General features: G+C 33.6%; 2 protein-coding genes across 2 annotated transcripts in view; both read right to left on the bottom strand.

Moving 5' to 3' along the window:
• Positions 1–9,762, bottom strand: part of LOC111713761 (protein SMG8) — a 16,044-nt gene extending 6,282 nt beyond the window's left edge. The window contains exons 1-21 of the mRNA XM_023488710.1: positions 9,624–9,762; positions 9,372–9,419; positions 8,940–9,000; positions 8,463–8,559; positions 7,557–7,649; positions 7,423–7,449; positions 6,894–6,965; positions 6,420–6,464; positions 4,859–4,950; positions 3,873–3,971; positions 3,689–3,762; positions 3,304–3,416; positions 3,083–3,161; positions 2,640–2,722; positions 2,432–2,483; positions 2,114–2,186; positions 1,907–2,024; positions 1,325–1,446; positions 1,159–1,209; positions 926–992; positions 264–729 (exon numbers count right to left, since the gene is read on the bottom strand). Of these exons, the coding sequence (XP_023344478.1) occupies positions 264–729; positions 926–992; positions 1,159–1,209; positions 1,325–1,446; positions 1,907–2,024; positions 2,114–2,186; positions 2,432–2,483; positions 2,640–2,722; positions 3,083–3,161; positions 3,304–3,416; positions 3,689–3,762; positions 3,873–3,971; positions 4,859–4,950; positions 6,420–6,464; positions 6,894–6,965; positions 7,423–7,449; positions 7,557–7,649; positions 8,463–8,559; positions 8,940–9,000; positions 9,372–9,419; positions 9,624–9,762 (2,071 nt within the window). The remainder of the gene's footprint in view (positions 1–263; positions 730–925; positions 993–1,158; positions 1,210–1,324; positions 1,447–1,906; positions 2,025–2,113; positions 2,187–2,431; positions 2,484–2,639; positions 2,723–3,082; positions 3,162–3,303; positions 3,417–3,688; positions 3,763–3,872; positions 3,972–4,858; positions 4,951–6,419; positions 6,465–6,893; positions 6,966–7,422; positions 7,450–7,556; positions 7,650–8,462; positions 8,560–8,939; positions 9,001–9,371; positions 9,420–9,623) is intronic.
• Positions 9,708–24,432, bottom strand: part of LOC111713752 (thyroid adenoma-associated protein) — a 22,906-nt gene continuing 8,181 nt past the window's right edge. Inside the window, exons 19-43 of the mRNA XM_023488699.1 lie at positions 23,222–23,294; positions 22,981–23,076; positions 22,591–22,758; positions 21,012–21,076; positions 20,585–20,652; positions 20,234–20,384; positions 18,885–19,034; positions 18,154–18,399; positions 17,800–17,905; positions 16,724–16,839; positions 16,369–16,449; positions 16,133–16,199; positions 15,601–15,702; positions 15,364–15,451; positions 14,206–14,564; positions 12,614–13,056; positions 11,698–11,824; positions 11,465–11,529; positions 11,219–11,314; positions 10,841–11,047; positions 10,664–10,748; positions 10,523–10,588; positions 10,290–10,468; positions 10,006–10,212; positions 9,708–9,900 (exon numbers count right to left, since the gene is read on the bottom strand). Of these exons, the coding sequence (XP_023344467.1) occupies positions 9,811–9,900; positions 10,006–10,212; positions 10,290–10,468; positions 10,523–10,588; positions 10,664–10,748; positions 10,841–11,047; positions 11,219–11,314; positions 11,465–11,529; positions 11,698–11,824; positions 12,614–13,056; positions 14,206–14,564; positions 15,364–15,451; positions 15,601–15,702; positions 16,133–16,199; positions 16,369–16,449; positions 16,724–16,839; positions 17,800–17,905; positions 18,154–18,399; positions 18,885–19,034; positions 20,234–20,384; positions 20,585–20,652; positions 21,012–21,076; positions 22,591–22,758; positions 22,981–23,076; positions 23,222–23,294 (3,501 nt within the window). The 3' untranslated portion in view covers positions 9,708–9,810. The remainder of the gene's footprint in view (positions 9,901–10,005; positions 10,213–10,289; positions 10,469–10,522; positions 10,589–10,663; positions 10,749–10,840; positions 11,048–11,218; positions 11,315–11,464; positions 11,530–11,697; positions 11,825–12,613; positions 13,057–14,205; positions 14,565–15,363; positions 15,452–15,600; positions 15,703–16,132; positions 16,200–16,368; positions 16,450–16,723; positions 16,840–17,799; positions 17,906–18,153; positions 18,400–18,884; positions 19,035–20,233; positions 20,385–20,584; positions 20,653–21,011; positions 21,077–22,590; positions 22,759–22,980; positions 23,077–23,221; positions 23,295–24,432) is intronic.

Raw genomic sequence — 24,432 nt, 5'->3', positions numbered from 1 at the left:
TTTTCCTCTCGTCCGATAATGGCGTAAGAAGTTAAAATAGATTACGAACGTATTGCAATCGTTAATGATTTAAAAATCATATGTAAATTTAAGTGCATAAAAAATATCAGTTAATTGATCTATCGTAGAAAAGCACATTTAAAATTTCTTTTATTTATCTAAATTGAGAGAAGCTAAAAGTAAAAACTGAGAATCTTGGCTTTCAACTATAGAAAGTTAGTCTAGACTAGACAAAAAGGAAAGTCAAAAATGTACAGTTGTACCTTCCATTAGAGAACTAAGAGCAGGGTTTGTGAGTCCTGGTTCAGAACCCTCCAGGCCTTCATCAGCAACATCATCAACATCATCAACAACTTCGACACTTCCAACACCAGATACGTCAAATGTATCACCAGAAGCAGATTCATTTATAGAATCTTTAATTTCAGAATCTAATGCAGAAGATTTGTTATCAGTAAAATTAGATTTTGGAGCACCTTCAATTGGCAGCTCATTAACATCCCCCAACTCCTGATCCTTTTCATGAACCTTCTCCTGCTCTTCAACCTCCACCAGTTTATCCTCCTTTTGATCCAGCTCGAACTTACTTTGCCCAAGCTTGAATGCCTTAAGTAATTTTGCAGTTTCCATCACGTCGGAGTTTTCCTTGCCTTGACTTAAAACCTCATCTCTATGGTAAAGATCATCAGCATGCTTTGTGTCATCAACCATGTGTGTGGTTTCAAGTAACTAGAAAAATTAAATTTAAATCTCACTAGGACCGATTGAGAGAAGACAGACCAGTTTATTAGTTTTAATTCTTTTTATATTAGTATTACTTAAACTTCAGAAAAGTAGTGCCAAACATCTGCAATGCATGGTTTGGCTCCATGTCCATAGAATATAAAATAAAGTTGAATTACATTAAATTTCTTAAGAAACTAACCTCTGATGAAATATGACTAGAAAAGACAGGGAAAGGAATGTGTTCCAAATCCTGAAAATCATAGTTCCTAATTAGAGAAATACTAACAACATATATAAGACTATGTAGATTAAAATTTAAATACAGAACTTTTTATTTTGAAAATGTGCACATAATTTACCTTTCTGAAATGCCTGATTGATGTGCTGGTTCAAAAAGTTAGCAAAACCTCGACGGCTTTGGTTTTCTTCAACCTCAAACTGAACAAAACCTGTAGTGGTTCCTGTCCAGGAAGAACATGTTTCCTAAAAATGCATTCAACTTATCATTTATCTAAAACAAAGATAATGGTGGGGTGGGGTGGGGGGGGTCATTTATTTAAATAACATCATTATTAAAGATAAAGTCAAGATAAGTTTCCTGTTAGAGCAGAGGTTTCCGGTCAGACTGATCTCTTCACACCTCATTCGCCCATTCCGCCAAATATCAGTACACTCCGCCGCTAGTTTCTCACCAAACCTCTCCGCCGCAGGGCCCCTCGCCTGGGCGGACAAAAACATATTAACACAAAAATGGAGTTAATTTCAGTTAATCTTTTTCATGATTTACAACCTCGAGAAAGCTAGACTTAGATTCAAGAGATAAAAATATATGAATGAGATAAAAAGGGGTTACGACAAGGCTGGTTTAACTACTGCTTCTAGGTAGTTCAGAATTTTCATTGGCTAAAACATTACTTGCATGATTTTCTGATCTTCTAATGGTTTATGAAACATGTAAGTAGATTTAAAAACAACAGCATTCAATGACTTCCAAAACTATTTAGATTTAACTACTAGTTGAGCAAGGTAAACGTATTTATAAGCTTCCAACATAGACAAATCAACGTGATGAGCCACATCACCTTGGATTACTAAAAATCGAATAAAAAAACTTCAGCAATGTTGTTTATATTGTACCCGATGATGGTTGGAAGAATGTCGTTAAATATTTGCTTATTACCTGCATACTAAATACAGAGAGTGCTTGTAGAAGTTTAGCGTTATGATATTCTGCATTGAAGAAAGGAGGTAAACCCTCTTCATAAACAGATACAGCCTGAGGTAGAATTTTCTTACACCTGTAAATAAAAAAGGATTAAAGACATGAATTATTTCCTGCTAGATTAAAAAAATTATAGTAATACTGTGTCAGGTATAAAAGGTGGACCTGAGTTCTGAGAAAATGGTTTCTATCTCCAAATCATCACGAAGATCACACATGGCGTGGGAATTATCAAATCCTTAATACAAATTACATTCTTAAAGCAATGTTTAATCCCTACCCCTGTGATAAAAAATCATTACCCACCCCCTCTTTTTCTGCTAAAATGCTTCACCAAATTTACAAAACCCCAAAGCCTTTACAGTTGTACGGTGTTGTTTTGTTATATATGTGAGCACAGAACTTGCCATAAAAGAACAAATTTATTCCAGGACATTTTTGACAAATAATTAGCTTTGACGATTCTGGGTTAATATGACATACCTTCTGCAGAAGTTAAAGTTTCGGTAAAAAACTTAAAGAGACAATCAGCCACCTAAATAGTTAATATTCAACATTTGACTTTCAAATCAAATTTAACATTAAACATTACAATAATTAAGTTGCTTCTATCACATGTTCTCACGAGTTACTTGAGGGGTTAACCCTTTAAAGGCTTCTTGCATGAAACTTACGACCACAAACCTTTTACCTGGATCCAATGTGAGAGCGTGGGAATCTCCCAAAGACTGGGAACACCGCCAGAGTTATACTTACTCACGTTGTCATAGAAACCTATAGATTAACAATTTATTCTAAATTAAATGTAAAACTTCAAAGTCAAGTCCGGCTTTCACTTGCAGACACAATTTACTTGAAAGTTGAATTGCTTGGTATTAACTAAATTTGTTTCCAGAAGGGGGACGGGGGGATCGAAATAAGATATCAGATGAAAAATCGTTTATTTCTATCGCCAAACTCCTACTCCTACTCCTACTCCTACTCCTACTCCTACTCCTACTCCTGATCCTGATCCTGATCCTGATCCTGATCCTGATCCTGATCCTGATCCTGATCCTGATCCTGAGCCTGATCCTGATCCTAATTTCCAATTATTTTGAAAAATTTAAAGGTTGAAAACTGATAAGAATTTACCTTTCTGAAATGCCTGATTGATGTGCTGGTTCAAAAAGTTAGCAAAACCTCGACGGCTTTGGTTTTCTTCAACCTCAAACTGAACAAATCAACATTATTTTTTCGCGTTACAATTATTAAGATCTAAAGAAGATTTATTTGTATATGACGAAATATCAATTTATGAATAGATTAAAATAATGATTTGATTGGTCGGTTAATTGATTAATTTATTCACGTACCTGGGAGTAGAAAGGTCCTGAGAACATGAACTGGTCCTTAGTCTCCCCGTTTATGAAGGAGTAGCAGGTGTTCATCATTGCAGTACAGGGGTCCATCTTACATCCAGACTCCCCTGTAAAAGATTAAGTACAAAAAGATTACTTAAATTTCCCAGAACATAATTTTCACGGTTCTGATTTTAAGAAAAAAAAACGGATTAGGATATATACAAGAGAAAAATAAAAGTGAAATAAATGCCTTCTTTTGAAAAGTTAAATTTCTATAAAATGAACTAATAAAGAACACTTAAAAAAGAAAACAATTTTTAGGTTAATTAAATTTTATTTAAAACAACTCATCAACTAAATGTACTCGAAGGTCTCTAAATAGTGAAGAAAATGGTACCTGTTTCAACGTACACAAACTCAGAGTTGGACGGAAGCGCAAAAAGTGAGTTTGCCGCAATGTTTGTTATTATTCTGTGCCAAAATTTTTTAAGGTTTAGAATACATTTAATAAAAATGGCATTAAAAAATGGGACCATGATCACCGAAAAATCTGAAAATCCAGTAAGTCATTTAAAAATTTCCTAGATTTTCTGAATATTCTGTAGATCTGATCCTCAAGAGAGATTTCAAGACGTTTAATTGGAGGATTCTTGTTTGGCTTCGTATCTTTCCGGTCATCTCTAGAAACAAATGAGAAATGATAAATAATAGTAATAATAACAATAACAATAACAATAACAATAACAATAACAATAACAATAACAATACCAATAACAATAAAAATAACATTAACAATAACAATAACAATTCTCATTCTCATTCTCATCTCAGTATGTTACAGTATGTTACAGTATGCTACAGTATGCTACAGTACGCTAAAGTATGCTACAGTATGATACAGTATCCTACAGTATATTACAGTATGTTACAGCATGTTACAATATGCTACAGTATGCTACAGTATGTTACAGTATGCTACAGTATGCTACAGTATGCTACAGTATGCTACAGTATGCTAAAGTATGTTAAAGTATGTTACAGTATTTTACAGTATGCTACAGTATGTTACAGTAGTTACAGTAGTTATAGAAGTTACAGTATTTACAGTAGTTACGGTAATTACAGTATTTACAGTAGTTACAGAAATTACAGATTACAGTATTTACAATAGTTACGGTAGTTACAGAAATTACAGTATTTACAGTATTTACATTTTAACCATTATTATCATTATTATCGTCAAATTATCATGTTCTGTAGGCTATTTTACGTCATACCATTGCCCAATTGTTTTGCTTCTAGTCTCTTACCCTTGTCTGTTTGGGTTTTAGTGAATCATATATACAAGTTTAAGCAAAACCTAAAAACCTAAAAACCTTCTTCATGAACTTTTTCCAACTAAAGGGTTCTTTGCTACGAAAAACGCTAAATAAGCAACACCCTCCCCTCCCCCAACCTACCGTTATTTTTCCTTCCTAGCAGTGTAATAATTTTAAATACTTTCCTATGATTCATGCCATTTCTTGTCATAGACAGACTGGAGATATAATACAAGTATTATCTATACCTGAATCCTCTTGTTCCTCTAAGGGATATTGGTGCGGAGAGGAAGAGAAAAAGGACCCTTGGAGAACCAAGTCGACCCTGCTTTATCCAATCCTTATATATCAACAATAAATATTTACATTTTCTTCCTTTGAGTTTTGTCATATACAAAATGGAAGCATGGCTTAAATTTGGCCGTGCTGCTGTGATCTTTACAACAGTAATGATTTCCAATTCAAAAATTTTAAATATAAACTTACGCAAACCAATAAAAAGTTTAAAAGAAAAAGATCAGGTTGAAAACAGAATATGGGAGGGAATTGAAACTCCGTCTCATAGGAAGGATGACTCAAGAAATCTCTGCAAAGAATGATTTGATTTAATATTATACAAAACAATGTCCTAAAAACCCTTAATTAATGTTCAAGAATTGTTAAAAACAGAGTTATAGTTATTTAGTAAAAGTATTTTCTTTTGCGGAGTACAGTTAGGAGTATCAGTTTTTTATGATTGGAAAAAAATCTGCATTAAACCTTAAATGCTGAGTGTTTTCAAAAAATGATCAGGCAGAATCCGAATCAAATATGGATTTGATCGCTATAAATTTTTATTTTATGATATAAAAATTTCGATTTTTTAGCCTATGTTACTCCCCGAGCACCCATGGGTTCCCTAAAAAATGTCAGCCCATTTGGTCCAGCCCTTTGGCCACTACAGCTAACATACAAACAAATATATATGAACGAAGAGGTAAAACAAGATAAAAATATTATGACATATTAACTACTTTAAAATGAACTGAATAAAATCTAGAATTTATGTATATGACATTTAAAAGATCTGTTGTAAATATAATATTTTTTATTTACGGTTTGAGTGGTATCAAATCAAATCAAATCAAATCATAAGTTGCAGGGATGGCCTAAGACTCCAGTAGGGGATTGGAGTTTCAAGTCCTCCCCATTCCTGGTTTTTCAGCCCGGTCTTCTGTTTATAAGATAAATATACTTTTAATGATACTTTTTATTTACTTTGTAATTGCAAAGCGCCCAGCCACACGACCAAATTTGAGCCACGCCCACTTTAGAATACCTAACATCCAGGGATTGCTACACAGTTTATTAAGTTTGGATGTTGGGTATTTCCCTAGCGAGTTTTACCGTTTTTGTTCATAGGATCTAATTTTTAAGTTGTTTAATCCAGTTAATTATTAATCCAGTTAAATATTCATATTTAAATATGATTTGATTTGGTTTCTAGTTTTGTTAATTACTTTATCTTTGCAACTTATTGAATTTACATCTATCTAGTATGACTCCCCAAATAACACAAGTGTTACCAGGAAACCACCCCTCCCTTTCTAATAATAGACGCTATAAATAGAAGTAAAATTAGTAGTGATCGAATCCAAATTTGATTCCACCCCCTTTCCTTTTCCGCAAACACCCACTTTAGCAATATCAAAATTCTGTTAGGAGTATGTACTATTTATCTCATAAATAATCAACTATTATCATTGCATAACATGAAGCTTTTTATTTGCCAATAGTGAATTATAAACATAATAATTTGAAAATGTTTACCCTGTTTAAGCCTGGAATATCTCGAATCTGTTTTGCCACTGCACCCTGTAAAGAAAAAAACAACTTTTTTTTAGAATCCCATTCAAGGTGAACAATTAGTCTTTTAGGAGAAAAAAAGCATTTCTATACAATCATTATTTGATAAAAAACAGGGAGACAATTTTTATGAGGTTGAAAGAGAAAAGAGAAAGGGTAAGAGTATCCAATTTTCCGCCAGAATTTTTTCCGGCGGAAATTATAATTACCGGAAAAGATGAATCGGAAAACGGAATTCCGATAATTTTCCGTCACGGAAATTTCCACAGGAAGCCGGAAATTCCTGAAAATTTTTCGCCGTAAAAGTTTTTGTTTCGGCCGGAAATTCCGCCGGGAAAGGGGTTTTCAGAAACCTTTTCCACAGGAAAAAAGTTAATACTCTAGGAAGGAAGGGTTTAACAAATATTTCTAATTTTCTATCAATTAATCTCGTCTCGCCTGAAGTTTGTTGCGAAGATTGTCCAAGGACTTGAACAGATGGACATAGGATATATCCACAGTATGACCAGGCTATAACAAGGAAGATAAATCAATAAGTCAAGCATTAAAGGGACTGCAAGCGTGAACCTTATTGCAGAAATGGCAAAGCCCGATGCGATCCCAACGATGCTCTTGAAACCTCAAGATTGAGGAGGATAATGTTTAAAAGCGTTTACACCTGGCAATTTCTGCAACATGACACTTTGAAGAGAAACCACAATTTAAAACACTTAGTTTTCAATCTTATAAACATTGATATCCAATTCGTGCTTGATCAGGCAAAGCTTCTAAGGGTACCGTTGTGAATCGGACCTTGTGATCTTTGCATTGAGGGTCACTTGAAATTAAGCTTACAGTCCCTTTAAGCAATCAATCGATGAAAAAATCTAATCCACTGGTTTACCAAATATTCAAAATTATGCCATTTAATCAAAATAAATTTGTTAAAATCCAAACAAGAATAAATAAATAAGAAATGAATAAATACCTGAACACACACCAGAATGTGGGAAACCTTATACGATAAATCTTCATCATCTCAATTAAATAACCATGTGATAAAATAAACAAAAAACATACTGGTGAAATATAAATATACTGTTGAGATGTTAATATTCATCCCTGGAATAGGAAAAGAAGAGCTTTAGCATACTCATAACGTTTACTAGACCAGAAGCTTAGTAATCCCTTACTCAGTAATCCTTCCTCAAACCTCTAGAAATATTAATCCTTTAAATTCTTTCATTAAACCTCTAGAAATATCAATCCTTTAAATTCTTTCATTAAACCTCAAAAAATATCAATCCTTTAAATCCTTTCATCAAACCTCTACAAATATTAATCCTTTAAATCCTTTCATCAAACCTATAGAAATATTAATCCTTTAAATCCTTCCTCCTAAAACCTCCAGAAATATTAATCCTTTAAATCCTTTCATCAAACCTCCATGTGATCGATTCATAAAATCCTCCATGAAACCTCCATCATTACTAATAAATTAAATCCTTTCATTAATTAAATCCAAAGTGATAGATTCTTTTAAACCCTCAATAATTACTAATTCATTGAATCCTTCCGTGATTACTAATTTATTAAATCCTCCCTGAAACCTCCATGATTACTAATAATCCTCCCTGAAACCTCCAAGATTAATAATTTATTAAATCCTCCCTGAAACCTCCATGATTACTAATACATTAAATCCTCTCTGAAACCTCCATGATTACTAATCCATTAAATCCTTCCTGAAACCTCCATGATTACTAATACATTAAATCCTCACTGAAACCTCCATGATTACTAATACATTAAATCCTCCCTGAAACCTCCATGATTACTAATCCATTAAATCCTCCCTGAAACCTCCATGAATACTAATCCACTAAATCCTCCCTGAAATCTCCATGATTACTAATACATTAAATCATCCCTAAAACCTCCATGATGACTAATACATTAAATCCTCACTGAAACCACTAGAAATTTATTAACTTATCTATCTATTTATCCATTAATTGTGTATATTACCTTACACTTCTCCGCCATAGTGAATGCGTCCATGCAGCTGCGCATGTGCAGGAACACCACATCTCTATCCTTGTCTACTGTCATCTCAATCTCAGATCTAATTCCACCATAATTAACATCAAAGCAAATCAAATCATAATGATAGGGATGTCCTGCCGACTTTACACCAAAATTGAGATGAAATTTTAAATCAAAAATAAAGAGCGGTAATACAGTTTATAGATGTTTTCATACAGCGTCATATTAGAACATTGTCAGAATATGTTGGATATCATATTTAATTTTGAAAATCTGGATCTGTGACTAAATCAGATTCAATTTAGCGACTATACATTACATTTGAAACTAAACGGACTATCTTTTCCGGTGTCAAAAATAAACTGATCTCAGATATATACACTATACGGAATAAGAAGATATCCAAGGTTGATAGCTCCACTCAAACTTAAACCATGCAAATGATTATGATATTATTTCCTATCCGATCCTTCACTACTGGAGTAATCTGATCCTCCCGTACATTCATCAATGTACAGACCTGTGCTTGATACTAGGCTCAGCACAGGGGGGGAGGGGTGTAAAAGAGGAAAGGCTAAAAATAAAGGCTGCAAAGAGAAAGAACAAAAAGCCATTTGTTGATCACAAAACCAGGAATGTGAAAGACATAATTGGTAAATAGAATATTTCATATTGTAAATGTTTCTCACTCTTGATGAAGTATTCTGGTATTTTTGTAAAGAAATCAGGATACACTAATGATCATAAAACTGAAGGTACAGAAAGCGACCAAAGGAGGATAAGAGGTGGTTGCGACGCAACATAAATAAATAAGAGACGAGTAACGGAACAGTTATTGATGTGGGAAAAACTAGACAATTAAAAGAAACATGAATTTAAAGCTAGTCTTTCCTTTATTTGATCTGGCTGAATAAGCAGTTTTCCCAAAGAATGAAACCACTTAAAAATTCCAGCATTTAACGATTATTGAAAAAACTATCAGGTTTGGCAATCTAGGTTTTAGCGATCAAAAACGATTACCATTAATTCCGTGCACCAGGACTAACACATTTCTTCTTTTCATTCGACAAGAAACAGAGGCAAATTCAGAAAAAAATGGCATTGAAAAATAAGGTCATTTAAACAGTTTGCTGGAAATTCAACCTAAAAATTTTCTCTCCTTCAAAGCTTCTTCAATATCATCCACTTGCAGTTTAAGCGGAAATTTCCGCTTTTTCCAATCCATAGTTCTGAAAAAAAGAAATAGCTTTATAACAACATGTATAGTGTAAACTGAAATCATCAGAAAGAAGATTGGCGAAAAACATGTTTCAAGTAACCACAATGGGAACTATGCTGGGTTCACTATACTGACTGGAGCCAAAGCTTTCACCATCTGACGTAGATATCTCCGATCAAAGTCGTCCCACTCATCATAAACCTTAATTAGAATTATTAATATTTTAATTATGAATTATTTTTGTTTTTCAGTTTTGTAAACAAACATGTTCTCAAGCATGCACAGTCGTACAATTTAATTCCTTACCTTGCAGTACTCTAGCAGCTGTTGAACTGAGTACACGATAACCCCGCCTGGAAGATGTGGCAGTAAAATAACCAGTAAGTTCACCGGCAGCTGCTCCGTGACAGCCTTATGCAACAGCTTCGGGGACAACTGTTGAATAAAAGCGGTCAGAGGTGTTAGTAAGGTTGTGCAGGTGATTTCAAGTTCTCGGAAAGAGTTCATTTCTCCCTAAATTAAAAAAATGTAGTTATAAGAGACAACAAGATATGCAAATCAATACCAATAATGCAGTAACATTGACTGACCTTGTCAAATGCTTTATCTGTGTCCAGGTCTGCTCCCCCTTGCTGGTCTGTGTCTAGCATATACTTCAGTATGTTCCCAAGAACCACCAGAACGACGGCGGCGGGCCATTGTTTACCAACACAGCGATAACATTGATTAATTAAAGATGTTGCAGTCAATTCCTCACTAAATTCTTCTCCTGAAATCAAATTGTAATAGAACGATTAAAATATGAAAAAGATATCTTTATTACCTGTCAAGTTTTTATTAATGCTAATACAGACATTCCTTATCTCATCCTCGTCATCATGAATAAAATCTAAAATAACCAATTATAAAAATGTCCCCACAATCCAAATTTGTTTCAACAACTTCTAATTCCAATAGTTATTACCTATGAGACAAGACCACATGACCACAAATGCTATTCGTTCTTCATGGTCAAGCCTAGAGTTAGAAACTAACAGACTTGTATTTGCCTAAATGAAAATATGTTATTCTTACTTTTATTGGGTTACTTTTGATAAAAATCTAGACTTTATATCACTTTTTATGCATTACGAAATTTTACCTTTAAAGCTTTAACCACTGAATATCTGACTACAGAACTCTGTTCTACGCAACTCAGCCGCTTTAATATTTCTGCGTAATCAAGTTTTTGACGCGGCAATGCGCCGGGATCTTCTAAACCATTCACGTGAGGTCCACTGGAGAGAAAAGTGATCAGTTTCCCCGCCAGTTCTACACCAGCACTTAGAATACCATCACACTGGGAGACCTAGCAAAATACATACATAACACATATTGATTAGGATTTCTGATGTCTTTTACTTATTTACAAACATCTGAAATGTCTAGCAAAGTAAAACGTTCAGTTCCCATGATTACTAATNGAACTAGTGTAAAATCTAAACCTAAACCAAGGATAGAACTAGTGTAAAATCTAAACCTGAACTAAGGATAGAACTAGAGTAAGATCTGACTGCTGGTAGGTTAAAGTTGGAAGATAAAAACAGACCTCCAATAGCAAAGAAATACACGTGTCCTAAAACAAAATATGCGTAGTCTTAGAAAAATTAAAATACAGATTTCAAACAAAACTAATTCACAAATATATGATCAAAAATAAAGTTTTTTCTGAAACTGGAATAAGAAACTATTCAAAAATCAATAATAAATACTTTTAATAGTATACCTTGGTTTCACAGAAAATAATGTTTCTGATATCTGCCATATTCAGTGTACTTTCACCTCCATTAACTTAAATATTTTTAAATTATTTTTTTTCTCCAGTTTTTGTGCAATATAATTATTTTTCTTATACCTAAATAGTAAATATTGTTTTTAATAAAAGAATACTATAACTAGTCTAGTAAATGTTTATATAACTAGATATTTTTTACAGTTTAGTCTAGCTCCTATATGTACCTAGATACTGTTTATACAGTTGAAGGGATACTAGTCTAACTTCTATCTCTTGATGAAGGAATAGTTTAAGAAGAAGACCGGATTCAGCGCTCACAAAACTTCGGTTCACCAGAAATTCAGCGGCAGCCTGAACAAAGAACATTTAAATTATTATTTTATTAAAGGGAGTGTTCGCGAAAAATGAAAGGGAGTATAGGCTTAATGCGATAAAAAAGCTCTTTTGATCGCTACTTATCTTACTTCTATCTGTTGCGTCTATAAGGAGAAAATTGTTAAAGACGTCTCATACCGAATAACTTAGCGCCCATACAAATTCAGAAAATTGCAACATACAACTTAGACCGTAAAAAAATCAATTTAATTTTAAACAAATCATTTAGATATTACAACCTATAGTCATCGATTACCTTTCGCCACATTTTTATATAGTTTATATTTTATAATATTTTTAAATTAATTTGTTTTGAATTTGATTTTCTCTTGTCGCTTGCGCAACTATCTAAGAATGCCGCGCACCACTCACATTTTTCGAAATCCGTTAAAACGTTTTCTAAAAATATTATAAAATATAAACTATACACAAATGAGGCGAAAGATAATCGATGATCGTATGTTGCAATTTTCTGAATTTGTATGGGCGCTAAGTTATTCGGTATGAGATGCCTTTAACAATTTTCTCCTTATAGACGCAACAGATAGAAGTAAAATTAGTAGCGATCAAAAGCGTTTTTTTTATCACATTAAGCCTATACCCCCTTTCATTTTTCGCGAACACTCCCTTTAATCATATAAGTCAATTATATTAAAAAAAATTCAATTGACTTTTACACTATATTAAAATATACACCATTGAGCAATGGTCATAATACAAGCTGAAAAAAAAGTATTTTTGTATTTTTTAAGAATCTTAAGTAACCTTAAAAAAGAGTGGTTTCCACAAGCTGAGGGAAGGATCTGAATTAGAAACTTTCATGTCTTCAGCTTTCTCAGAAACCTCCAAAATATTGGAATCCACTGAAGCATCCCCAACGTCCGAATTATATGTCATTCTTTCCTCCGAGGACAGATTACTATTCAACTCAATCCTTTCGTCAAAAAGCTTCTCCCTTAGAATATTTTCAAGAGGTTCTACGTTCTCAATATTGGTATCATTCTGCATGTTAACAAGGATCAAGTACTCTGCCGAGATGAGAAGACAGGTATTCCTCCTGAGCATGATATCTACCAGATCAGGGTTGGAGACACTAAGGGCTGGGCAAGATTTTTTTATCTGAACCAGCTGAAGGAGAAAACCATGTAATTGGTTTGTGGTCAGAGCAGAGTTTAGTATTTTCTTTACTATCTTCTCTCCGTACTCAACTAAAGAAAACAATTAAATTGAAAGATATATTTGTTTCTTTTACTAACTAAAAAACTGCAAAAACCAAAACCATTTCATCCTTTCATACTGTACCTAGATCATGAATATTTTTTTATTTAAGTTATTTTTGAAAAAATATAATCTGTCATTACAATACCTTTTAGTTGGTTAATTCTTTAAAAAAACACGATGATATTTGTTTTGTTGCATTTTTCAGCTTTTTAGTGTTTTTTTCTTATGATGGCATTAACTACTATGAAACTTTTGCACATAGTTTTGTAAATAACTTTTAAAAATTCGAAAAGTGTTAATATAAAAGGTAAAAGAAAAAGGTCCAGAGGTAAAAATTATAAAAAAATAAAGCAATATTTATTGGCAGACTATCTTGCACATCAAAAACGTTTCCGACGATTTTAGTGGAGCATCTAAATTAAATCAAATCATAATTTAAGCCATGTCCAACTTAAGAATACCCATCATTCAAGAGTTGCCAGTCAAGAGTTTTCAGTTTGAATGATGAGTATTTCCCTAGTGAGTTATAAAGAGCCGTTTTTACTTAGTATTGTATGATTTTTTAATGAAAACTAGTATTTTACATTTGATAATTGCTATAATTTTGACACAAGTTTTAATTTGGGTTGGGTATCAATCAAGTCTGATCTAGTCTAGTTGTTATTTTGTTTCCAATCAAGACCAAGCTGTTAATTTCTTTGGAGGGTTCCAGTGCTCTTTTATTCAATTAACTTTGACTGTGTGATAGGGGTCAAAACATTATCTCAGAATTATCATGATAATTAACCAATTCTGTCATTTACAATATAAATTAATTATCTCATGTATAACGTACTCTACAGTATTAAAGGCGCATGCATAAAAACATAATTATGTCCTAAATTTATTTATAAATAACTCTAGTAATGTCTAAGCTAAAAATTTATCAAGTCTAGTCAAGAATCTTCAAGGACATGAAATGTTTAAAATTCATAATGTAAATCAAGTATAAAAGTGTGCTCTGCAAAGTGCTAAGCAGTAATAATCAAGTCATAGCTAAGCCAAGAATTAGATGAAGTCAAGTTAAATCAAGTATGAAAGGTGCTCTGCACAAGTGAAAAAAAGAATTAAAAACGATGTCTAACTCTATTTCTCACCTAGATTCTCTGGTGGTATGAGCGGAACAAGTGCCCGAGCAGCAAGTTTCCTAATTGCCAATATTGGACTTCCAGAACACTCATCCACACACGGTATAAAGGAGGAGAGCTTAAAGGGATTGTTCATGGATTCAGACGGAGACGGGAAGACTCTGGAGAGAATGAGTAGAACTGGGTATAGAGCTGGTTGGAGGTGAAGTGTACCGGAGATAGCTTGAACCCGGTCCAGTTTACTCAACAGGAAAGAGTGCAAGGACGGATATCTTTGGAAGAAAACTTTTCCCGTCAAACAATTCTTTCCGGAGAGTTCACTTGAATCCTTCTCTCGTTTTACGCCAAATATTCGAGTAATTAAAGCACTAAATCATAAAATATAACGTTGAAAGGTTTCTAAACGTATTTTACAAAAATCTTAATGATAAACTTGATAGCACATACAAAACATATCATCACAGAACATATCAAACAAAACCTATTTAATCAAAACTTATCTCCTACAAAACATATTGTGACAAAACATATCAAGAAATAAAATATATTTACAACGAAACATAAAACACCCCAAAACCTATCAATAACAAACCTATCGGATACCAAACGTATGTCTGATTTTATTTTAAACATCAACATAACATATCAAAATTTTATTTAGAAGTGAAAATTAATTACAGTTCAAGATGCCTAGTTTTGATATGTTTTGATTTGAAAGGTTTTTTTTTCATATATTTTATAATTTGATATGTTTTGTATTTTGACATGTTTAGTTGTTGGATAAGTTATGTTTTAGATATGTTTAAATCTTAAAGGTTTTGTTTTAACATGTTACGTTGAGTTATGTTCTGTAATGCAATGTTTGTATGTGCTTCTAAACTTGACACCTACAATGAAAGCGTTTTGTTGGCCAATGTTATGAAGTCGGTCCTGTTAAGACCAATGTATATACCAATCCCCGGAGCTAGGACCAGCTAGGGGGTCCTAGGGTTGCGGCCGTGAAATTAATAATAATGTATTCAAGAAAACTTTCTTTGTATGGGACGCGATTTTGATCTTTTCAGAAATTTTCAGAAATATCTTCAACAGAAGATAGAACCTCAAGAATATCGCGGCCACTCAAAATAACATAACAAGTTCCTAAGAAAAAATCTGAAATAGTTTAACCTGAAAAGAAGAGTTCCCGAATTTCTCTCTGCCCAGCTAGATGCTTCAAAACCATTGATAGAAACCTTAATTCCGTCCTCCACATAACCTACAGATACATTTACCAATAATACCATCCGATATTTTCGTAAAATATATTAAATTTGAAATAAACTTGCTAGAACCGATTGAATTATTACAGCTTAGGAATAAAAACTATGTTAAAAATTGCTTTTTGAAATAAATAAATAGTTCCACCTGCAACAGAGTCAGCTAATCTTGTATCCCTGAAGAGTGCTCTCAGGATATTACACGCATGAACCCTGAACTTCTCTTCAGCAGAACCATCTCTTGCTAGATCTACTCAGTAGTATCATCTATTCAGATATTTTTCTTTGTTTGCCAAACGACTGAAATGTTGAAACGACTGAACCGAGTGGACTGATGGGATGTTTTTGTCAATTCAGAATAAAAAATATGCCTTTATTCATTCCAACATTTAGTTATTAAGAATTAATAGAAAATCGTCGAAAATATTTAACAAATTGCAGCTTAAAAACAGAAGAAGTTGGATCAGTTTTCTAAAATCACCGATTCAAATCCTTCCTGAAGCTTTAACCTTAAATCAGTGGTTCAAATTTAAACCGGCAGTGGGTAGTTCGGCGACGAAGCTCAATTTTTCTTAATGCAGCCCTAGATGTTTTATGTGATAGTTTTATATTTGTAACAATAGCTCAAACATACTCCTTTCTGTTATGTTTGTAAAGTATTTTTATAAATGATAATATTCCTATTAGTTTATCCATTGCTCCCTTGAATACTGGACTAGAGGGATCAGGTTCTGTGCTAACTATTGCCTAAATACAGATATATTAAAGGGAGAGTCTAACCAAATAAATTCTGAAGGGTCTAACCACATATATTCTAAAGGGAGAGTCTAACCACATATATTCTAAAGGGAGAGTCTAACCACATATATTCTGAAGGGAGAGTCTGGCCACATATATTCTAAAGGGAGAGTCTAACCACATATATTCTAAAGGGAGAGTCTGGCCACATATATTCTAAAGGGAGAGTCATACTTGATCTCCATAAACATTCACATAACTGAAGATTTTGCTCATTGGATTTCAATAAAACATGTGCGAGACGTTGATTTCACAATGACGTGACCAGTAGCTTCATAACTGTTCTAACTATTTCAATATTCTACCTTTCTTAAACGTGCTCCTTTACCCTTTAAACAATTCAATTTTTAATTCTTAGGATTTGTTTCCTTTCCCAACTTCTTTCCAATTTATAAATAATTTCTTCATATGAAATTAAAAAAGTAAATTTATTGTCCTTAACTCTATTGCCCAATTTATCCATGAGAAGATTCCTTAGTGAAGGCCACATAAGCCTGCTCAAATGCTCCTCGATGTTTAGTCTGGGAGAGAAGATCCATAAGAAATGAAGATATCTCTAAAACCTGATCAGAGCTAAGCAAACCAGAACCTAAACCAAGATCAATTAATAGAAAATCCAAAAGACAAGAAGATATCTCTAAAACCAGATCAGAGCTAAGTAAACCAGAACCTAAACAAAGATTAATTAATAGAAGATCCATAAGAAAAGAAGATATCTCTAAAACCAGATCAGAGCTAAGTAAACCAGAACCTAAACCAAGATCAATTAATAGAAGATCCATAAGAAAAGAAGATATCTCTAAAACCAGATCAGAGCTAAATAAACCAGAACCTAAACCAAGATCAGCTAATAGAAAATCCATAAGAAATGAAGATATCTATAAAACCTAAGCAGAGCTAAGTAAAGCAGAACCTAAACCAAGATAAATTAATAGAAAGTCTACGAGAAAGGAAGATATCTCTAAAACCTGATCAGAGCTAAGTAAACCAGAACCTAAACCAAGATCAATTAATAGAAAATCAATAAGAAATGAGGATATCTCTAAGACCAGATCAGAGCTAAATAAACCAAAACCTAAACCAATATCAATTAATAGAAGATATCTCTAAAACCAGATCAGAGCTAAGTAAACCAGAACCTAAACCAAGATCAATTAATAGAAAATCAATAAGAAATGAAGATATCTCTAAGACCAGATCAGAGCTAAATAAACCAAAACCTAAACCAATATCAATTAATAGAAGATATCTCTAAAACCAGATCAGAGCTAAGTAAACCAGAACCTAAACCAAGAATCAAGATCAATTAATAGAAAATCCAAAGAAAGGGAGATATCTTTAGAATTGAGTTTACAAAAATCTTTAAAAGAACAGTTTGCGGATTATTGATGTACAAATTAAAAGAATGGTAGAAAATTAAGACAATTAGTTTAAAAACTTCATATCTGATTCATCATAAAGTATATTAGGCTGGGAAGGAAATGACTATGGCAAGAGCCCGCGAAACTTCTAAATCAGTCGAATCTCAAAAGTAAGTTCCAGTTGTAACCTGTTGCAGAAGAATCTCTGGAGCAAAGATCTCCGAGGAACAAAGAGAGCTCCTTCACTGATCTCCAGGCACAGAGCAGCAACATCTGGGAGGAAACCTCCTTAGCCTTAATATTTTAACAATGTTCAAAAAATGCGTCAAGGGGTAAACTCTACAGTCTACATAGTGCACATTAGCTCTCCACACCTGAACTATTTCTCTTAATAATATTAGGATTATAATCATTACAGAAAGAAAACCTTAAAGACAAGCAAATTTATAAAAAAAAGATCTGGTCAACACCTGTCAACAAAATCACACATATGTGATATATCACTGCATTAGCCACTTTTTACATGTGGAAAATTGACAAACCTTGACAATTCCAATTTCACTGAGATCCAAGTTAATTTCTTCCTCTTCCTCCTCCTCCATGTTTACATCTTTGGATTGATCTAGTTTCCTCAGCTCCTGCTCAAGATGTACTGTGTGATCCAAAGGATGTACAGCATGACCCTGAGTGTGGTTGAGTACTGGTGTATCCTTGTTTACAGCTTTCTCAAGGATTCCCTCCAGAATGTTTTCTACAATTTCATCAGAGAATACATCACTTACAACAACCTATATTACAAAATTGTTAAATAAATACCTTACTATAATAAAAGGGCAGATGACAAAATAACCAAGCGCATGACAGCCTATAAATATAGAGCTACATTTACAATACTTAAGTTTATTAAGTCCAGGACCAGGGAAATACAAAATATGTGAAAACTCGGAAAATGGCGACTTTCAAAAGTTCAAAGCTAAAATTGTTAATAGAAACGTGAGGGTGCAAAGCACCCTAAAACCTAGTGTATATATAAACTAACTCACATATTACATATATAAATTATACAATAAACATAACACTGCTGTGAAAATGAACTTTACAGTACTAAAATTAAAAAAAACACAATTAAAAAGTAAAGAAGACATAAATCAAAGTATCTTCCTAAACAAGTACATAAATAATAGGAACAATTTGCATTTAAAAAAAAAACTTGTAAAATGCTACAACCATTTTTCAACAATATTTTTTTCTACAAATATTTAGTTTACTATACCTTATCTAATAGTGCACACTGAATACTGAAATCCTTATCTGACGCTCTAGTTTCCTGTTTCCCAGGTTGCAGCTGGCGGTCAGCTGGGGGGTCACGTGATCCTAATGATCTTTCCAGGGCTCTTTGCAGCTGCTTCATAGCGTCAATATCCTTATATAAATGAGTTCTAAGATGTTCAAAAGTATTTAAATATTAGAGGGAAAATTTACATGAAACGATATTATGTATATCTTAAAACAAAAGATTGTGTCCACTGTGCAGTGTGCATCTATGGTTTCTTTAAAAATTTAAATCATACTTCATAGTAATCTAAATACTTCAGAATCATTTTGCGCTCTGAATCATTTTGGCTGGGATTTAGGGGTGTATAAAATTCTTTCCCCCCAAATGACCCAAGAGGAGGGGAAGGGAAGGAAAAAGGAAAAAAAAGAGGGAAAAAAAAGGAAAAGGGGAAAGAAAAGGAAAAGGGGAAAAAAGGAAAGTAAAAGGGGAAGGGTAACAACAGAACAAAAGGGATAGGTGGGGAAGGGGGAAAGGTAGGGAGGGAAGTGGACAGGGAGGAAAGGAGATAAAAAGTAGAGAGGGGAAAAGTAGGGAAGGGGAAAAGTAGGGAAGGGGAAAAGTAAAGAAGGGGAAAAGTAGGGAAGGGGAAAAGTAGGGAGGGAAAGGGGAAAATTGCGAGGGAAACTGGAAGGTTGAGAGGGAAAGAGGAAGGTTGAGAGGGAATGGTAAAATTAGGGATTAGGGGGACCACAGGGAAGGTAGGGAAGGGAAAAGGAAGGTAGGGAAGTAGAAGGAGAATGTATGGGGAATGTAGGGAAGGGAAGGAGTAGGGGAAAACATTATGGTAGGTTCGCGAATAAGGAAAGGGGAATTTAGGGAAGTGATGGGTTGGAGCGATAGTTCCTAGTCAAATATAAAAAAAAAAATTTGCGCTACGCCCACACATTCAGAACAAGCTATATTTTCTGGAGAACATAAAACACCTTCCCCCCCCCCCCTCCCATTTAAGTGATGGGAAATGATTTATAAGAAAAAAATACTCCAGTACTGACAAATTATCAATCAAAACTTCTTTGCCAGTACTCCCATTACCACAATACCAAAAGTTTAATAAAATTTTCCTGCGGCGCCATCTTTGCAAAATGCATCCTTAAAGGGTTTATTATGCACTGCAGTATAAATCTTAAAAAAATATATCTTTTTAGTTATCGAATTTGGGGTAGGAAATAAAAAAAAATTCAGAGAGAGAGGGGGGGGTAAGAATAATAAAATTGGAATTATATACATTCCTGGATAAATTAATAAAACCAAAATAAAATAAATTTGAAAATACTACTTCTACTTACATTATCCATTGGAAGATGTCCCTCTGGTGAGTTGCTGGCTACAACTGATGCTACTACCCTTGAAACCGTGTAGCCGAGGGTAATGAGGTCCTTAGTCAACCTTCTCCAGTCTTCATTCACCTCATCCTCCACAAGGTCTTCGTAGATACATCTAATATAGTTTAATATTTCAACCTTGTTATCTTAGCTTAACCATGAATTCACCCTGGATTTACCATCAAGTATTTATCAAGTATCAAGTATCAAGTATCAAGTATCAAGAAACATTATTAAGTATTTATAGAAATTTACCACCATATTTTTTTTAATATTTGTGATGACATTGTATTTACCATGTTTGGTTTGGTTTACCTAAGCACGTAAATTACTCCATACATAGGACCATCTCCAGCTGCTTCAAGCAGGTTATTTTCAGCTCCCTAAGCAAAAAGAACAATACAGGGTGGCCAAGAATCGTTGGAAAAAATTTCGTGCAAAAATCCGTACATTTTCAGGGAAAAAAAACGTATAAAAAATCTGTACAATCCTATATTCTCCATGAAAATAAATTTTATAATTATTACTACTAGTCAATTTTTTCATTATAGACGTGCTTATAAATAAAGTAATTATCGCTAAAGCTAAAGAAAAACTATAACTTTGAAAAGGCTGGAACTTTCTCGATGAAGGGGAAATTTCTGTCCAAAAACTATATATCACCGCGAACCAAATAATGGTCTAAAATAAATATTTGAGTGGGACCAAGTTTGGAATTTAAAATACATTTTATCCAACCTACCTGTAATTGTTGAGCTAGAAGGTTCCTCATATATACTCCAGCATAGAACCTTACCTTACCACTCTCTAAACATGTTCACATTAAAGGGAGGAATGTCAAATAGCCTCCATGAAAAGAGTGCATCGCAAGATTTACAACGGTACTCTTTGAACATTTGACTATTCATCGTGTAAATATCTTAATATCTTAAAAATCGATTGAATTGCTGTAAAACCCGATGTAAGCTACGCAGAGTGTGAGCTCACACAGCTGATTCTCTTGAGAGCCTCTAAATTACCAAACATTCTTAATTAAAAGCGGGTTTGAAAAATGCATAAGTAGTTATTTTCTGCAAATTCTATAAAGTGGATATTGATATTTTTAAATATATAACACCTTACCAACAAAGTTTTCAGCAATTACAAACGTTTTTGTAGATTAACTTTTATAAGTACGACACATCAGTCAAAGTTGTTAAGGGTAATGTGGTGATTATTTCATTTCTATCAACTTTTATATAAGAGAGAAATCATGTAAATCAAACACAAATGACCTGAACCTGAACTGGGGTTTAGTATAATTATCAAGAAGTCTAAAAAAAATATTTGGATCCGTCAAGGTCTCCTGATTTCAATTCAATTTTTACTCAAATCCTAGAGGTATCTTCCCATAGCTTTAAATTACTTTCCTAATTTTCATCCTTCTTTCTCTATTTGAATCATGGTTTCAGAGTTATAAATTGGATATTTTTCAAATTTTTAATTTTTCAGTTTTAATCAAAACTAGGCCTTATTTCTAAAGGAATTGAATTCTTGCTAATTCCTGTTCAATTTGTATAATTTCTTTTAATTGGTAACATGATGGACGATGGTGTATGATTCTTTAACATAGACTAGAAGTTTACCCTCCCAACCCTCTTAAACAAACAAAAATGTTTTATTTAAAACCCATGGGATGAGACCTGTCCCAATATTTAAAGATTTAAAACGTAGTGAATCTATAAATGTTAATTCAAAACTTTGGCTCGAGTCGTAATTCCTTAAACCCAACTTTAAGACCCAATCTTCGACCCAACTCTAACGACAGCTTGTGTAACGTGATTGACAGCTGCGAGATCTTAGGTTCGACTTAAGGAGTTAGGCCCAATGAAAATAAAACCGACCATGATTGGTTTTAGTGGAAAATAAGGCTCAATGTTGCGTCTTGTTCTCATAAAAACTGGGAATGCGCCAATTCCTACAATGAAAATCCGCCAAATAGAATATTAAACCGGTTTTTTTCAACTCTGTGAAAAATAAGATGCAGCTTTAATCCGAAAGCTCAAACCGTAAATAAGGTCCAACGACAGCTTAGACCCGAGCCGTATTTCTCCGAGTTTTTTAAATCGCGGGCTCTGGTAGAGCAATTTTCATTACAATTTTACTCTTGTTAGTGGTTACACATAGCTTCAATTTTCAAATAAGTTTTTAACAAAATTTTAGTAGACTAACAAGTAACATATTCATTATTTTCTTTAATAGAAAAAAGTTGCTTTCCAAAAGCTTACCCCATTCACTCTCACAAAAAACATCTTTTATGGATATTTTAAAAGACAACTGACCTGCAGTTCTAATCCCTAGTGCATCTGCTAGAACCCAGGCAGCTGCTGGAGCTTCTAGCAGCAGCTTCATTTTATATCCAGCTGTCATGCAACAGCTTGGTTTACAGCTGACAACCAACTCGTGGATTTCAGACAATATCTCCCGCACACGCTCAGGGTTATTGAGACCTAGACAAGGCCTGTCGTGAGACCGTTATTTTTGCCTCAATAAGAACATTTTCCTCTTATTGAAATTTTTAAATTTATTTTTGTCATACTTTTTTAATAAAAACGATGGATTTGTTTGTCAATTTTTTTCTCTTTTGTATTTTATATGGCTTTACCTATTTTTTAGATTTTTCATTACTTATTTATAGTTTGTTATTTTTTATTAATAGTTTCATTAAATACCTAGAAGATGCGGTGGTGCATCTCTCAGAATATTGAGAGCTTTCTCTTTATTTGTCTCGTATGAGTCCTCAAGCATGGAGTAGAGAGATGAACATCCTAAAGTAAGCAAATTCAGAAAGGAAGGGGCTAAAGGGCAGGGACGGTGGGATTCGGGGGGTTATTTATCCCCCTTTTCATACTTTTCCTTACCCCTTTTTTATTTTGGATTGTAAAATAAAATATATCATGAGTAATTGTTAACCTGGAGAATCTAGGAGTAGTTTTCCTTTATTACACCAGGATGGAGGAGTAGTTAGACTCAACAGTAGGTTCACCTAGTAAATTAAATCTGAGAGACAGGAACTTTTAAAGAGTATAAACTCGTTTCAAATGAGTTTGTTTTCCTCCTTTCTTACCCTGAGCAGCTGAACCCAACCCTGCCTTTACACCTCATATTGGCCAAAGATTGGACTAATAATAAAATATCAATTTTTTAAGGAAAAGAAATTGACAAAGTAAACTTTAAAAAACCAATAATATCAAATTGAGGGTCTTTGTTAATATGCAAACGTTTGACAACGCTCTCCCATCTGTTATAAACTATTCCAGTCAGTGCTTAGGATCCATGCCATTTTGATGCGGTTTCGGATCAAGAATCCGCCCTGAAAAAAATGGATCCTGATCCGGATTCAGTAACCCTTTCTTTAAGATTTACTCATTTGTTGAGCTAAGATTGCTCCTCTAATGAAAGTCATTTTTAAGGACTGGGAAAGAGACAACAGAGAGAGATCCAGCCAACCCAGATGTTGTCCTGGTGTTTTATATTTGTATATTTGTGCTTTATATTTACATGAGAAATATCGTCTGATTAGTATTTATCTGAAGATCTGTACCATTTCAGATAACAATTATACAATGAGATTAGACCTCAATTATTGAGTAAATAGCCATTAGAACCACCAGGAAAACATCCTTAAAGTCTCATTTACATTTATTATGTTTATTGATATTCTAAGCCATTGTTGGCATTCTTATATTAAACCTAATAAGTATGTTTGTGATAGATTTTCAACCTATCAAAGACCTGAGAGCTGCAGGAAAGTGATTCTATATTATATCTGTTACAGATAAATATATGAGTTCCCAGGTTAGAGCCGGACGGTTTAAAGGTGTGGAGAATAGGGGCGTGGCCGATATGCCTCGATCTGGCGAATCCCTAAGGTTCGTAGATCAACATCATTTTTATTTAAAGAAGAATTTTTCTTCGCTTATTTTTATGCCAAACTTTGTGAATCATACAGGGTTCAGGAAATTTTAAACGATCACTCTTTTCAACAGATAAGATTTGGGGTTTGAGAGCACGTTTCAGTTCTGGCTTGATATTTTGCCCTTAAATTCCGGGTCCGTGAATCCGCATATTTTTGGCGGATCTCGATCCAAGAAGCTAAAATGTTGTTGCGCCCCCCCCCTGGG

The sequence above is a fragment of the Eurytemora carolleeae genome, unplaced genomic scaffold (genome assembly GCF_000591075.1).
Source record: "Eurytemora carolleeae unplaced genomic scaffold, Eaff_2.0 scaffold29, whole genome shotgun sequence".
NCBI lineage: Eukaryota > Metazoa > Arthropoda > Copepoda > Calanoida > Temoridae > Eurytemora > Eurytemora carolleeae.
This window is presented reverse-complemented; position numbering and strand designations above follow the sequence as displayed.